The sequence below is a fragment of the Rhamphochromis sp. 'chilingali' genome (genome assembly GCF_963969265.1).
Source record: "Rhamphochromis sp. 'chilingali' genome assembly, chromosome: 7".
Lineage (NCBI taxonomy): Eukaryota > Metazoa > Chordata > Actinopteri > Cichliformes > Cichlidae > Rhamphochromis > Rhamphochromis sp. 'chilingali'.
The window spans coordinates 35,306,932-35,320,899 of record NC_137934.1 but is presented as its reverse complement, the minus strand read 5'-3'; the positions used below and the strand labels follow the sequence as shown (position 1 = coordinate 35,320,899).

At 40.0% G+C, this 13,968-nt stretch overlaps 1 protein-coding gene across 16 annotated transcripts in view; it reads right to left on the bottom strand.

Annotated features, from left to right (window-relative positions):
* The window catches only part of dock7 (dedicator of cytokinesis 7), a 52,868-nt gene that overhangs the window by 37,244 nt on the left and 1,656 nt on the right, over positions 1-13,968 (bottom strand). For all 16 annotated transcript variants that reach the window (XR_013972103.1, XR_013972104.1, XM_080886447.1 and 13 more), the window contains exons 2-10: positions 11,229-11,328; positions 4,812-4,987; positions 2,382-2,450; positions 2,148-2,277; positions 1,795-2,007; positions 1,561-1,646; positions 1,389-1,455; positions 738-887; positions 258-338 (exon numbers count right to left, since the gene is read on the bottom strand). Coding sequence is in view for 14 of the 16 variants with exons in the window: in XM_080886447.1 (XP_080742573.1) it covers positions 258-338; positions 738-887; positions 1,389-1,455; positions 1,561-1,646; positions 1,795-2,007; positions 2,148-2,277; positions 2,382-2,450; positions 4,812-4,987; positions 11,229-11,328 (1,072 nt within the window). In the remaining 2 variants the exon portion in view is untranslated. The remainder of the gene's footprint in view (positions 1-257; positions 339-737; positions 888-1,388; positions 1,456-1,560; positions 1,647-1,794; positions 2,008-2,147; positions 2,278-2,381; positions 2,451-4,811; positions 4,988-11,228; positions 11,329-13,968) is intronic.

Sequence of the window (13,968 nt, the reverse complement as noted above, 5' to 3'; positions counted from 1 at the left end):
ATAAAAAAATAGAAATGTTAACGTAAATACAGGGTTTGTGGTACATTAACAATGAATCAGAATTCTTTTTGTTTTAATTTTTATTCACTGCAACAAAATTAGGAGATGACCATGAAAAGGAATGTACTTTTAAATGAGTACTTGCAGTTGCAGAAACAGTAATGAATAAAAACATTTATTATGACATCACATATAACTGAAATACATCTGAGACTGAGCTTTCGTGGTATTCATCATTTAATTCACTCTCATTGTACCTTGGCAGCGTCTGACTCTTTGAAGACCATATAGGGCTCTGCGCACTCTCCAATATCACCCTGCTGCAGTACTTTTTCCAGCTGTTGACAAAGCAAACACAGCCTTCAGTAACTACACTCACGTGCAGTGAAACAGGTCAGAAGATGGGTGTCAAATTGTGAAAGGACAGCAGGTTTCTTCAATTAAGCTTTATCTTTCATACTAAGTCAAACACTGCAATGAAAAACTGTCCAGTGTTTGTTTTGGTTGATGTAATGTATTCTGGTGCTATCAAAGAGGGACAATAAGTCAAGGTTTTACTTGTAATTTATTCAAAGACATTTCTGTAAGAGAAACATGAAGCCTCAAGTACCCTTATACTGATGGCATTGCATAATCATGGATATCTAACATTCAGGGAAACCCGCTATTAGTACTCTTTTACGTATTACAAAACAAAAGTTGACAAGAGAGATGAAATTCTAGCATGACTGTTTCACCTTGATGACTAGGAAGACATCCTGGGAGGGGTAGGTAATGGAGAATATGGCAGAGCGAGCCAGCGTGGAGATGGCTGCTGTCTGAATGTGAGGACGCAGCATCGCTTTTGTCTGCTCAGAGTTTAGGTCAAAGAAAAAGTTTTCTGATATCTGAAGGACACATGAAACAGACACACGGATAATTATTATTTGACCAAAACACCTGTTAAATGTAATCATAGCACTACGCCATCACAACTATTATTATTTAATTGTAATTTCTGATGACTCTATTACTAAAGCATGGCTTCTTGCTCGTGGAGGCTGGCAAACATGTTAACATCTCAGTGATGAATAAGCCACCAGAGAAATTTATGGAGCCGTGAAGCGGCATTATATATGAGAGATCTACTTATCAAGGCATCTGCTACCCTCTAGTGTTTGTTAGCTAAAAGGGAACAGAAAGAAGCGGCACTAGATAAGGTTGTTCAGATATATACATAGTTCCAGAGTATGATTTAACGGCATTCCCAAAAACATAACAGGCCCACAACATAAAATTTAATAGCCCACTCATCAAATTCGTTTGGCCTCCCAACGATTTTAACGGTTTGCAGAAGTGACCCAACAACTCAGAGCTGAGGAGGCACTGAGTAAAGCATAACAGCTTACCTTTTTCTTTTCCTTGACATCATATAAGGCCAAACTAGCAAATATGGGTTCAATTTCGATCTCAAACCTTCAAGGTGGAGAGAAAAAGGAGTGGATCAGCAGAAAGCAGCAGTTAAATAAAAGAGCTACATGGCGTTTTTTTCTTTTCTGAAAAAGGCCGTCTACCACTTACTTCAAGGACAAGCACTTGACGAGTAGCCTCTGTCCAAAGTGTTCTTTAGGTACTTCAGGCACACAGTGGCGCTCAACGGGCTCCTCCTACACATTCACACAAACGTGTGGGGTTAAAAAAAAAAAAGACTGAATTGCACAATAATTTTATCAGTTATGTAAAACTGTTTAAACTATAAATTTAATGGAGACTAGCAGAAAAGGTTTTAAGGATATGGAAAGGTGCTTACTGTACCTCATCGAGGGCGGGGTGCAGAGCAAAGAGTTCACGGTGGCGGTTGGCCTTGCGCTGGTCTTCGTTATGCCGGTCAATCTCCTCATTGGGGGCACGGTCAAGGAGGTGAGGAAGCAGGGCATCGGGGAGGGAATTCTTCAAGTCAAAAATGCTACAGGCCCAGCTACCCCTCGGAGTGTCATCGATAGACATTGACCGTCGCTTCAAGTCATCCTGCAATACAACCAATGCAAAAAAGACAGACTAGCATATACACTGTGGGACTGTTTTAAACCTGTATCTTGATATTGTCAATCTGAAATTAACACACATCATTCAGGTTAATTATTTTCCTAATGAAAAAAAAAGGATACCTGGTCATCCTGGTAACTGCTGCTGTCTGGCATCTCATCAGCTTCAAACACCTGTTTGGGGAGGCCTTTCTGGCGCTCCTTCTGCTTGTCCAGAGTGTTGGGATTAAAGCCAGTACCAAGCTTATGATATCTGAAGGAACAAGCCATTACTTAGAACACTTTAATTCATTTACTAATATTATTTCAGGATTATTATGTGTATTTTAAGAATATTTTCACATGGTGAAGCCTTACTTTCTATTGACGACTGCCCAGTCTTCTGTGTAGGATCTGACGCAGTCTCTAACATGAGGATCAGTGTCCCTGCAGCCAGACAAACATAATCAACCAAACAAACATTATTTTAACAGCAGAGTCAGACTCTAAATGCAGGCTTACTGATATGGATGGCAGACCATTAAATGTGTTGAAATAAATACATCTTTCTGGTATATCACACGCTGAAGCACACTTGTAATGCTTCTGCCATCTCTTCTGAAATACTAAGAGCCAGCAGTACATTAAGTAAAGACATTAAGCCCACATACAGTGGGGCAAAAAAGTATTTAGTCAGCCACCAATTGTGCAAGTTCCCCCACCTAAAATGATGACAGAGGTCAGTAATTTGCACCAGAGGTACACTTCAACTGTGAGAGACAGAATGTGAAAAAAAATATCCATGAATCCACATGGTAGGATTTGTAAAGAATTTATTCGTAAATCAGGGTGGAAAATAAGTATTTGGTCAATAACAAAAATACAACTCAATACTTTGTAACATAACCTTTGTTGGCAATAACAGAGGTCAAACGTTTACTATAGGTCTTTACCAGGTTTGCACACACAGTAGCTGGTATTTTGGCCCATTCCTCCATGCAGATCTTCTCGAGAGCAGTGATGTTTTGGGGCTGTCGCCGAGCAACACGGACTTTCAACTCCCGCCACAGATTTTCTATGGGGTTGAGGTCTGGAGACTGGCTAGGCCACTCCAGGACTTTCAAATGCTTCTTACGGAGCCACTCCTTTGTTGCCCGGGTGGTGTGTTTTGGATCATTGTCATGTTGGAAGACCCAGCCTCGTTTCATCTTCAAAGTTCTCACTGATGGAAGGAGGTTTTGGCTCAAAATCTCACGATACATGGCCCCATTCATTCTGTCCTTAACACGGATCAGTCATCCTGTCCCCTTGGCAGAAAAACAGCCCCATAGCATGATGTTTCCACCCCCATGCTTCACAGTAGGTATGGTGTTCTTGGGATGCAACTCAGTATTCTTCTTCGTCCAAACACGACGAGTTGAGTTTATACCAAAAAGTTCTACTTTGGTTTCATCTGACCACATGACATTCTCCCAATCCTCTGCTGTATCATCCATGTGCTCTCTGGCAAACTTCAGACGGGCCTGGACATGCACTGGCTTCAGCAGCGGAACACGTCTGGCACTGCGGGATTTGATTCCCTGCCGTTGTAGTGTGTTACTGATGGTGACCTTTGTTACTTTGGTCCCAGCTCTCTGCAGGTCATTCACCAGGTCCCCCCGTGTGGTTCTGGGATCTTTGCTCACCGTTCTCATGATCATTTTGACCCCACGGGATGAGATCTTGCGTGGAGCCCCAGATCGAGGGAGATTATCAGTGGTCTTGTATGTCTTCCATTTTCTGATGATTGCTCCCACAGTTGATTTTTTCACACCAAGCTGCTTGCCTATTGTAGATTCACTCTTCCCAGTCTGGTGCAGGTCTACAATACTTTTCCTGGTGTCCTTCGAAAGCTCTTTGGTCTTGGCCATGGCGGAGTTTGGAGTCTGACTGTTTGAGGCTGTGGACAGGTGTCTTTTATACAGATGATGAGTTCAAACAGGTGCCATTCATACAGGTAACGAGTGGGGGACAGAAAAGCTTCTTACAGAAGACGTTACAGGTCTGTGAGAGCCAGAGACTTTCCTTGTTTGAGGTGACCAAATACTTATTTTCCACCCTAATTTACGAATAAATTCTTTACAAATCCTACCATGTGAATTCATGGATTTTTTTTTCACATTCTGTCTCTCACAGTTGAAGTGTACCTCTGGTGCAAATTACTGACCTCTGTCATCATTTTAAGTGGGGGAACTTGCACAATCGGTGGCTGACTAAATACTTTTTTGCCCCACTGTAGCTTGAAGGATTCCAAGGCGCTCATTAACTTAGTAACCAAACAGTTTACATACACATCTAATATACAGGCATTTGACTTCCATTCTTAATTTTTGCACCTCTATTAAACTGTAGGTAAGCTTATCTTACTACATTTAATAAGATATAGTAAGATAACGCAGCCTCATACAAATGTAGCAAATGATTTAAGGACAGTGCCTTGACATATAAATATATTGCCGTTGAGTAAATGATAATTGTTTTTGGAAAATGAAATATGGAACCAAGATCACTATTCCTCATTAAAATCTGCGATTTCACATTAATTTGAAATATGTGCTCTCAACTTTATCTAAATTATTCAATCTCCACTATATATTACAGTCTTTTATTGCTCATTTGTTTGTACATTTAACACAAATTATTTGCATTACAAACAATTAATAGTCTCTCGAGATCAACACATTAAATTCCAGATGCTATTAAATGAAGAAAAGAAAAGAAAAAAAACAACAAAGAACACTCCACATCTTTCTTCCACGGCAGCCTTACCCGTCTTCAGGGACAGCTTGTACCACTGTGCGACACTCCCTGGGTGTGTAGATGACCTCAATGTCATCTGGGGGAAACTCAATCAGATCTCTCAGGGGACCTGACTCAACGATGGGAGGGTGAGTGATAAGGTACTCCTCAAAATCCACCGGCTCCACCGCCTCCGTGAGCGGAACCTGGTGGGCGATGAGCAAGTGTGACAGGGAGAAAATCAGAGGGATGGGAGAAGTTAAGTAGCTGTTAATGGCATACACGTCAGTACAGCTCGGCTACTTTTTTTTCTTTGTCTACAAATGTCTTAATAAAATCGTCTCTACTTTTAAGCAAATGCTTCACAAATGCAGTTATTGAGAAAAAAGGGAGAGCTGGTGTTATTTGTCACTCTATTATAGAGCACCATGTTCTGCAATAATAGATCTAAAATATGAGGTGATTTATGTCAATTCTGTTAGGGGAACTGTTTTAGATTTCAGATCATTGTTAATTTCATAATAAAAAAAAATCAGTTGTAAGAATGACCCGTGTGGGATTTGAGAATATCCTCAAAGCTGATACAAGCAGCCAGATTATCACAGGCTAATGACATCATGGGTCTTACTGCGCTGACACAGGGGAGGATACTAGCAGTAATGTGGTAACCACACACCGTTTATGTCAATGAAATTCATTTTGTAACTTGTGGCGATGAAAAGCAACGACCTGTAGAAGCAAAGAATACTGGTGATGGACATACGAAGGAGTTGATAAAAATATACACAACCGGAGCTAACACAGACCTACAGTTAACTGCAAAGCAATGCAAAATAAGCCAATCACTATATATCTGAATAAAACTTATGGCTGCATCCTCTACTTGGGTTTCTTTCTAATGCCCGCATCTCTACACCATTCAGGGCCTCTAAAACAGATATCTTGCCTGAAAGGGCTTCCAACTCCATTTCAGTTTCAAATGTCTGATAATATAATCAACTCTAGAATTACTTTATATGCTAATTATAAGTCACTTTGTCTGCTTCTCTGATTTGCACATGTGTTGCTAACATTGTTGTCTAAGCTAGAAGCTTTTATGCTTATTAATTCTGAGTTTCCACCTTGCCATTCGTCCTAGCAAAAACAAACAACTCGCTGGTCTTTCTGTTAGTGCTGTTCTTATTGTATTCTTCCACCATAATATTTTCTATAGCTAAGCAACCAGTCCTCTGTTTCTATGTTAACATTTTATGTGAAAAGTGGTGTCATATGCTTTTCAGCATTTTAATGTGGATGAAGACTCTTCTGAAACATTCTGAAATGAAAATGTGCTAGTGTGGACGCAGCGTTTGCCTGCTTCTACAAGTGGAACCCAGGGAGAATCTGTTTTAGCAGCTTCATTTTAAGGGTCTGTCTGTGCGTGTCTGTGTGTGGGTGTGTGCATGCATGTTTGTTCTTCTTCCTCTTGAGGAATTTGAACATGAATATCTTTCACAGTTTTAATTAGAGACCAAATGCAGCCTAATTAAGTAGTGAAGGTGGGACCACGTGTTGGTGTTTCGGCTCAGGAGTACTCAGGGTCAATTGACACTACTCCTTTAACAAACATGAGCCATTTTTACACAGATGCTAAGCCAAATAAAGGTAGCATGATACTGCCTACAGCATGTGATTTTAGATACCATGACCTTGTTGTGGAATTGAAGGCACAACAGTTTATACATCAATACTACCATTGTAATATTATCATGCCTTACCTGCTAATCTTTTCTACAATCAACGATTGTCACGCTCAAAGCTCAAAGTCAGAACAATAACGATACAAAACAGAAAGGGATAATAATGATGGAGCTGCACCAATATGGAACGCCAGGACTGCCATAATGAATTAATTAAATACACCATTAAATAATTAATTAAATGTGGCAATAATTAATTAAAATTGGAATTAATTAATTAAATAAATAGTTATGACACATGTAATTAATTAATTATTGACACATTTAATTAATTATTTATGTATTTCACATTTTAATTAATTATTGACACATTTAATTAATTAATTATTGACACATTTAATTAATTATTTATGTATTTCACATTTTAATTAATTATTGACACATTTCATTAATTATTGACACATTTAATTAATTATTTAATGATATATTTATTTATTTCATTTTGGCAGTCCTGACGCCTGGCTCTCATCATGAAATAATTTTATCTGTCAGCCTCACCCATCAAACTCAGGGGGCGGGGTTAACGCTGATCGAGTCAAAACCATTGCTTTGGCCTGGTGGCCATTGTTTCTAGCACACAACAACCGGCATGTGGAAGCTAACAGAACTGAGCTTTGAAAAACCCTGTTTGTGTGTTACCAAATACCGTTTTAATATTTTTTTAGCCGAGAATGTAGTGGTTTAATCTTCATGTGTCTGGTCGGTTTGTCAAGATACAGCCTCTTTGCAAAAGTGTTTCGATGATTTCGGAGATGTCTGCCCAGTCTCACGGCAAAGCGTGGGATAGACCCGCTCGCCTCGCAAGCAATCCCACCGACAAAGCGCAGGCCCCGGTACACAGCTGTAGTAACCCCCGCTGACTTCTTTTACTGAGGTTATATTTATCGATGTTTTATTTCCTGATGTTCTTATGTGTCCTACGTGTTTCAGTCGCCAATTCTGAATTATAACTAACATTAAAAACATGTTTAAGGAGGAGAGAGAGCAAATAAATCTGTTTAACATCTGATCTTTGGGTTTTTGTTCAGTAATCAGCGTGACCTGTGTATAAACGCATAAAAGAGATAACGTTGGTGTTTCCGTCATGTAGTAACTGCTGGCTTTAACTGTACAAAGGTTGTTCGACACTATGAAACACATACAGACTTCATGATGTTCGGCTAATATTTTTATTGTGAATATTAATCATGCTGACCTCGCTCTGTACACCACGCAGCGAGGTCAGCATATCCACGATATCCTCAGCTCCATGAGTTAACACAAAGTTTCCCAGCTGACTATCTAACTGCCAACTATTCCAGAGACGTGAAAATATACAGCATAAAGAAAAGTGTAAGAGACTCAGCAGCAGATTAGAATAACAGTTATACATTTAATAAATCACCAAATGAATCCAAGAAACGAGCAAACCTGTTCCGACAATTTGAGTTTGTATTCCCTCAGCTGCAGACTCGCTGCTGTTTAAATGTTTGAAAAGGAAGATTAGATATAAAAAACGTCAAACATAGACTCAGTCTGCCTTCACATTTGATATGAGGCCAGCACGTATAGTGGCCTCAGCAGGCTATTACTGAAATACACGTGCTATATCATAAACTATGATATAAACAGGGAGGTCCTATTAACATGTTTAGTTTTAAAGGACACCTTCCTGCCTTTAGTCTCATTCATGAGCAGTATTAGTTTTCTTCTAACATCCAGAAGTCTGCACAATGTGTTTCATAGTTTGTAACAAGCCTTTGACAGGTAAACATAACATGACCGAAAAAGCAAAAAAAAGAAAAAAAAAAGAGAGAGAGAGAGTGTTGACATAAGAAGAGAAAATTCTCTCAATTATGGAGACAGACAAATGGTTCATTTATGTTTGATGTGTGTTTATTCACTGAGAGCTAAAACTCAGCTGAGGTTTGAAAGCTGTGTGCCGGTGATTGGACATCAGCCGCTGATAAAGCTGTTCGCCTATAAAGTGCTCTGTAAGGAAACGAGCTCCAGCAGCTCTGCGCTCGGGGAAAACACTATATTTACTTATCTTGTGCAGAAAAATGCGCTGACATTGCGTTATATCGAGCACCGGCTGCCCAGTTAAACTGTGACTATCACCAGGTAACTAGGCGTGTTTCTTGAATTAGCAGCAGGTGTTAAACAGCTGACAGATGAGGAGGAGGATGCATGCAGGTAAACTGAGGGTCTGTTGAGCTGATCGCTGGTTTCGTGAGAAAAATGTCAGCTCGTTCTTTATGTTACAGAAGCACAGAGACACAAGACCAGGCGGAAAGAGACGATCGTTCGGTGAAAATGAGAATCTGCGAATGCAACATGTGGAACACGGAGAGTGGAATATGTAAACAAACCGGTTAACGTAACCCCCTCGGTGCACTCTGCATGCTAACTGTTAGCAGAGCTAGTGAAATCTCTGAAAACATCTGAGCACTTTTGCAAACATGTTCTATGTTGACAACCTGACCAGACCAGGGGCCCGTTCTTCGTACCTCGCTAAGTAGGTTAGCCGGATTAGATTGTTGACGATTTCGCGTGATCCTGGATCAGTCGGTTCCCCGAAGCTCATCCGGGACTTGCTGTCATAGCAACAGAGCCGTAAGCGTAAACCTGCTCGGGAGCAGGTTTACTTTATGTAAACAGGATTAGATCGCGGCCACGCAGGTATGTCCGCGTCATCATACGAAAGCAACAGCGATATTCCACCACTGTTTCACCATAAATAAATAACATCAATGTAACTAAAGACAATGCAGCACCTGATCCATTTATTGATTTCACACAGGTCATTTCCTAAAAAAGGGAAATGTACTATTAACATTCTATTACATGTATGTGATTATTACAGATTTAATTCATATTTCAGAGTAGCAATTGTAAATTACTTCGTGTAATCAAGATGAGAGACCACGGCTATAAAAGCGAAGGTGGATTTGGGAAGCCTGTCGCAGCCATGTCCTGTCCGTATACGCGAGCCACCCATTGCGGAAGGTGCAAGATTGATAAGGAGAGTCCTCAGAATTCAGCGTATATTGCGGGATAGACAGGATCCTTTAGCTCAGCGCGACAGTGTGCTCATAGAGAGATATCGATTTTCCCGTGAGGGTATTATTCACTTAACCAACTTGTTGACGAGGGGGTGCAGGACCACCACCTGTCTTTTTTTCCTCTGCCCTTTTCTTGGTTGCTGTTATAAACAAACAGATTATTCCAGGGTCTCTTTCCAAGAGACTAAAAGCAATATAAGTGATAAATATTACCATTCTGTAGGATATTCTTATATTTCACTTTTACCTGTTCCCATGTTCTAGTGGGTCCTGTCGTGGCTCTAATGTGAAAGAGGATAAAATATAACAATATAATATAATGTAATATAATATTGGATAATATAGTGTAATATAATAAATCTACCCTACCGCCTACTGGTGTTGGCCAGAGGGGCCGATGGCGCGATATGGCAGCCTGGCTTCTGTCAGTCTGCCCCAGGGCAGCTGTGGCTACAACTGTAGCTGCCTCCACCAGTGTGTGAATGTGAGAGTGACTGAATAGTGGCATTGTAAAGCGCTTTGGGTGCCTTGAAAAGCGCTATATCAATCCACTCCATTATTATTGTTATTATTAAATTACTTACGAGTTTAATTTGTCAGCAACTTCCTGCCAGCCCTCGCTCCTTGCTTTTGCAGCCTTTGCAGTGTTCCCTTGCGTTCTGATTAAACTCTGAAACTCCTGAAATCCCTCACTCAAGAGTTCTTGCTCTGCTGCCGAAAAATACCGAGCCGAGCGCGCTCCGTCGACATTTTCGCCGACCAATCAGAGGGTTGCCGATCAATGTTTCTACTATCGATGCGTGGCCCCTTTTACGACACCCAGTGATGTCACATTACTGCGTCCAGCTGTACTAATCGTCAACAGCAGGTGTGTTCGGGGAACCGGATTAGCGAGCTCACGGTTAGCGCGATGATTTGATCTTGGATGTGTCATTTGATCTTGGATGTAGTAAGCGACGTACGAAGAACGGGCCCCAGCTTGTGATTTGATCTGCATTCTGGGATAACTGGCTGCCCCAAGTCTACACAAGCAATCGATTTTCTAGGATCGACCTGTTTTGACTTACTTTGCACGGCAACCAATCAAATGTTAGAGAAGCTGCATGGGCAGCGTTAACCCCGCCCCCTGAGTTTGATGGGTGAGGCTGACAGATAAAATTATTTCATGACGAGAGCCAGGCGTCAGGACTGCCAAAATGAAATAAATAAATATATCATTAAATAATTAATTAAATGTGTCAATAATTAATTAAAATGTGAAATACATAAATAATTAATTAAATGTGTCAATAATTAATTAATTACATGTGTCATAACTATTTATTTAATTAATTAATTCCAATTTTAATTAATTATTGCCACATTTAATTAATTATTTAATGGTGTATTTAATTAATTCATTATGGCAGTCCTGGCGTTCCATACACCAACACCTTCAAATGTCTGTGTAAAAAGGCTTAATGTGGTGAACAGGACAATCAATAGTTGTCCCTCATGGCACTCTGCTAGACAGTTGTGCAGCTTTTCACATGTACCAAAAACCCAAAGCAAAACACCCCTGACCCCAATTAGAGAAAACATCGATCTCATTTGAAGAAAACCAACTACTACAACTGTTTACATGTAAACACAATGAATGATCAGCGGCCTTTCAGACTACTCACTGTGTTACTTGTTGTTGTTCCGACGTTGAGGTTTTTGAAGAGCTGTGGGGAGCCTCCATACTGTCCAGCTATCTGTTTCCTAACCTCTGCTGCCACAGTCCTGCAAACAGAGTAACAGGTAGAGAGGACAAGAAATAAGTCAGCTTATGCAAAAAGTCTCTCTAGACATCCATTAAGTGGATATTGCAGGCTTATTAGTATTTAGAATCATATTAAGACCATCCCAGTATATTTCTCACAGTATGGACGAATGACGGCCATGAATGACGGATCCCAGTACTGGTGTGATTAAAACAGAACAACAGAACAAACCAGTGATGGAAATGTGTCTGTGTAAAGCTGCATACACACTGCAAGCAATTCACAGCAACGTGACAGCCAGAGATTACAGAAAGCGAATGATATTTGGTAACTTCAAGCAACTATGGGCAAAATAACTGCTAGCAGCATGAAGTGGGCAAGACCTGTGATAAACTTTCAGGCAAGCAACTGAAGAGACTCCTAATGAAAGTGAAAAATACCACTGATTGACATATGACCTGCTACTAAAATCATTAGAAGGTCAGCTGGGCAACCGAACCCTGCAATGTCCACAAGCAACCAGACGGCAATTTCAAAGTGATGTGCCACAAGCGAATGGCTTCAACTATGTATACAGCTTAAGAATAAAAAAAACATCCAAGGACAGTGATGTAACTACAAAGCATGAATATTTTCATATTCTCCAACATATGAAATGGATTATTGTAGATTTAGTGGAATAACCCATAAATTTAACCCACCAATTTAACCCATCTTGGCAAAATAATGCCAAGATGAATGACAGAAGCTACATTTGAACTCGTGTGCAAGCTCTGATTCATCCAAAACTGTGAACAACAGTGGTTGCACTGGGAAAATACAGCGCTACAACCACAGAAGTATTATAAGTAGTAATCTCAAATATGACACTATGTGGTGAATGTATTTATATCCTTTCAGAGGTTTTTGCTGGGACTGTCCCAGAAACAACAACAAAGGTTTATTGTACAGTGAGACCTTTCCAGTAATGTATGGTATGTGACTGTCCCTGGTACAGTCAGTGTTCTACATTAAAAAAAAATGTCCCACGCGGTCGAAGTGCAATAAAGAGGGTTGGATCTATCACAAAATATCATTTCCCCTATACAACATTAGGTAATAAGATTGCATTATCTTTTTCTCAATTTCATAATGCAATTCTAGCACCAGTCGTATTTATGTGGAAAACATACTTCGCTCTGCCTCCAGTATATAAAAATTTACACTAACAACACTGGTACCACTATATCAGCTATGTAACACAAGATTAACTATAGTATCCAGTATGATATTTGTCTCAGTCAATGATATGGAGTACTGACAAAAGTCAAAGTTTGGTGAATTAAAAAAAACCCAAAAAACTGCATGATTGCAAAAATGGCATATTTATTTACTTTAAATTCCTTGAGAAGCTAAAAATGTAGGATTTTTTATTGAATCATTTGGGTTATCTCATAACATACAAAGATTGTTTTTAAAAGGCATGCTGAAGGATTTTGGCTATGTCCAACTAACTACCTAAATGCAGTTGCTACTTCAAGCAACTCACTGGGATATGTAAAACTAACAAACACAGAGGATCACATTTTTTTGTATTTTAACTCTCCTTCTGTCTCTGCTGAGCTTCACTGTGTTAGCTCAGACAGCATCGTGTATTACACCAATACACAGCAGAAAAAAAATAATTTAAAAAAAAATCCCTGGACCCCAGTGGTCAGCACAAAGCTCTCAGTCTTCAATTGTGGCTGTAGCCACGCACATTCGAAGGTCCTTTAAATCACAGCAACCACCAAAACCACTTAAAGATTTTTGCCTTGAACAGAAAAACAATGCAGCAAGAGGCCCAAAGCGACACAAACAAATTAATGCCAAGGAAAAAAGCTACAAACTAAAGGGCCAAGGTTATGTTACACTGCTAATGCAGAGTGTTATGATGTTTTTTTGTAATATTTTTCCTCATAAGCAACAAACTCTCTAATGTGTCTGTTTCTCTCCACTCTCATTCTAAAGGTTGTATCATAACGACTAGCTTGAAGGTGACTTTAGACTCTGGCCCATAATTACAGCAATTGTGAGTACAGATCACTTGTGATTGAGTCTGTGAGATCATTACAAAAGTCACATCCCTTTCCAATTTTCTAAATTGGCTAAGATCATCTCCACTCCTGTAATGCATGAGCATCAGACAAGACTACAAACAAAATGTCACAGTTATCATTTTAAGCAGGAAAACAAAACAAAAGCAGCATGATCCAACTTTCCAGCTTAAGATGAACAAGATTATGTTCTGTGGGAGAGATCAGGAGGTCTCTGCAGAGCCGTGCTGTCACAGCTGGGGAAAAAGCACAAGGCTGCACTGACAAACACATTCCACACTGCTCCCCGAGCCCTCCTGCCAGACCTTTACTTAGCACTGGTCACTGCACAGAGGAATAACTTGATTAAGCAAACAGGATATCTGACAAAGATGGTAAAAACAACAACTTCTCTTCCCAAGCGCAAAATAGAAAGTGGAAGCAAAAGAAGAATCATAGCTTAACAATCCTGAGGCAGGACTGTGCCTTCTGAGTAGGAGGAAATTTGACTTAAAATATGTGATAGCGGGCACCGGTTTAGGTCGCTGGGATGAGCAGGCAACCGTATGCCCGTGGCTGAGAGTGGCAAGCCTCGATTCGAATCC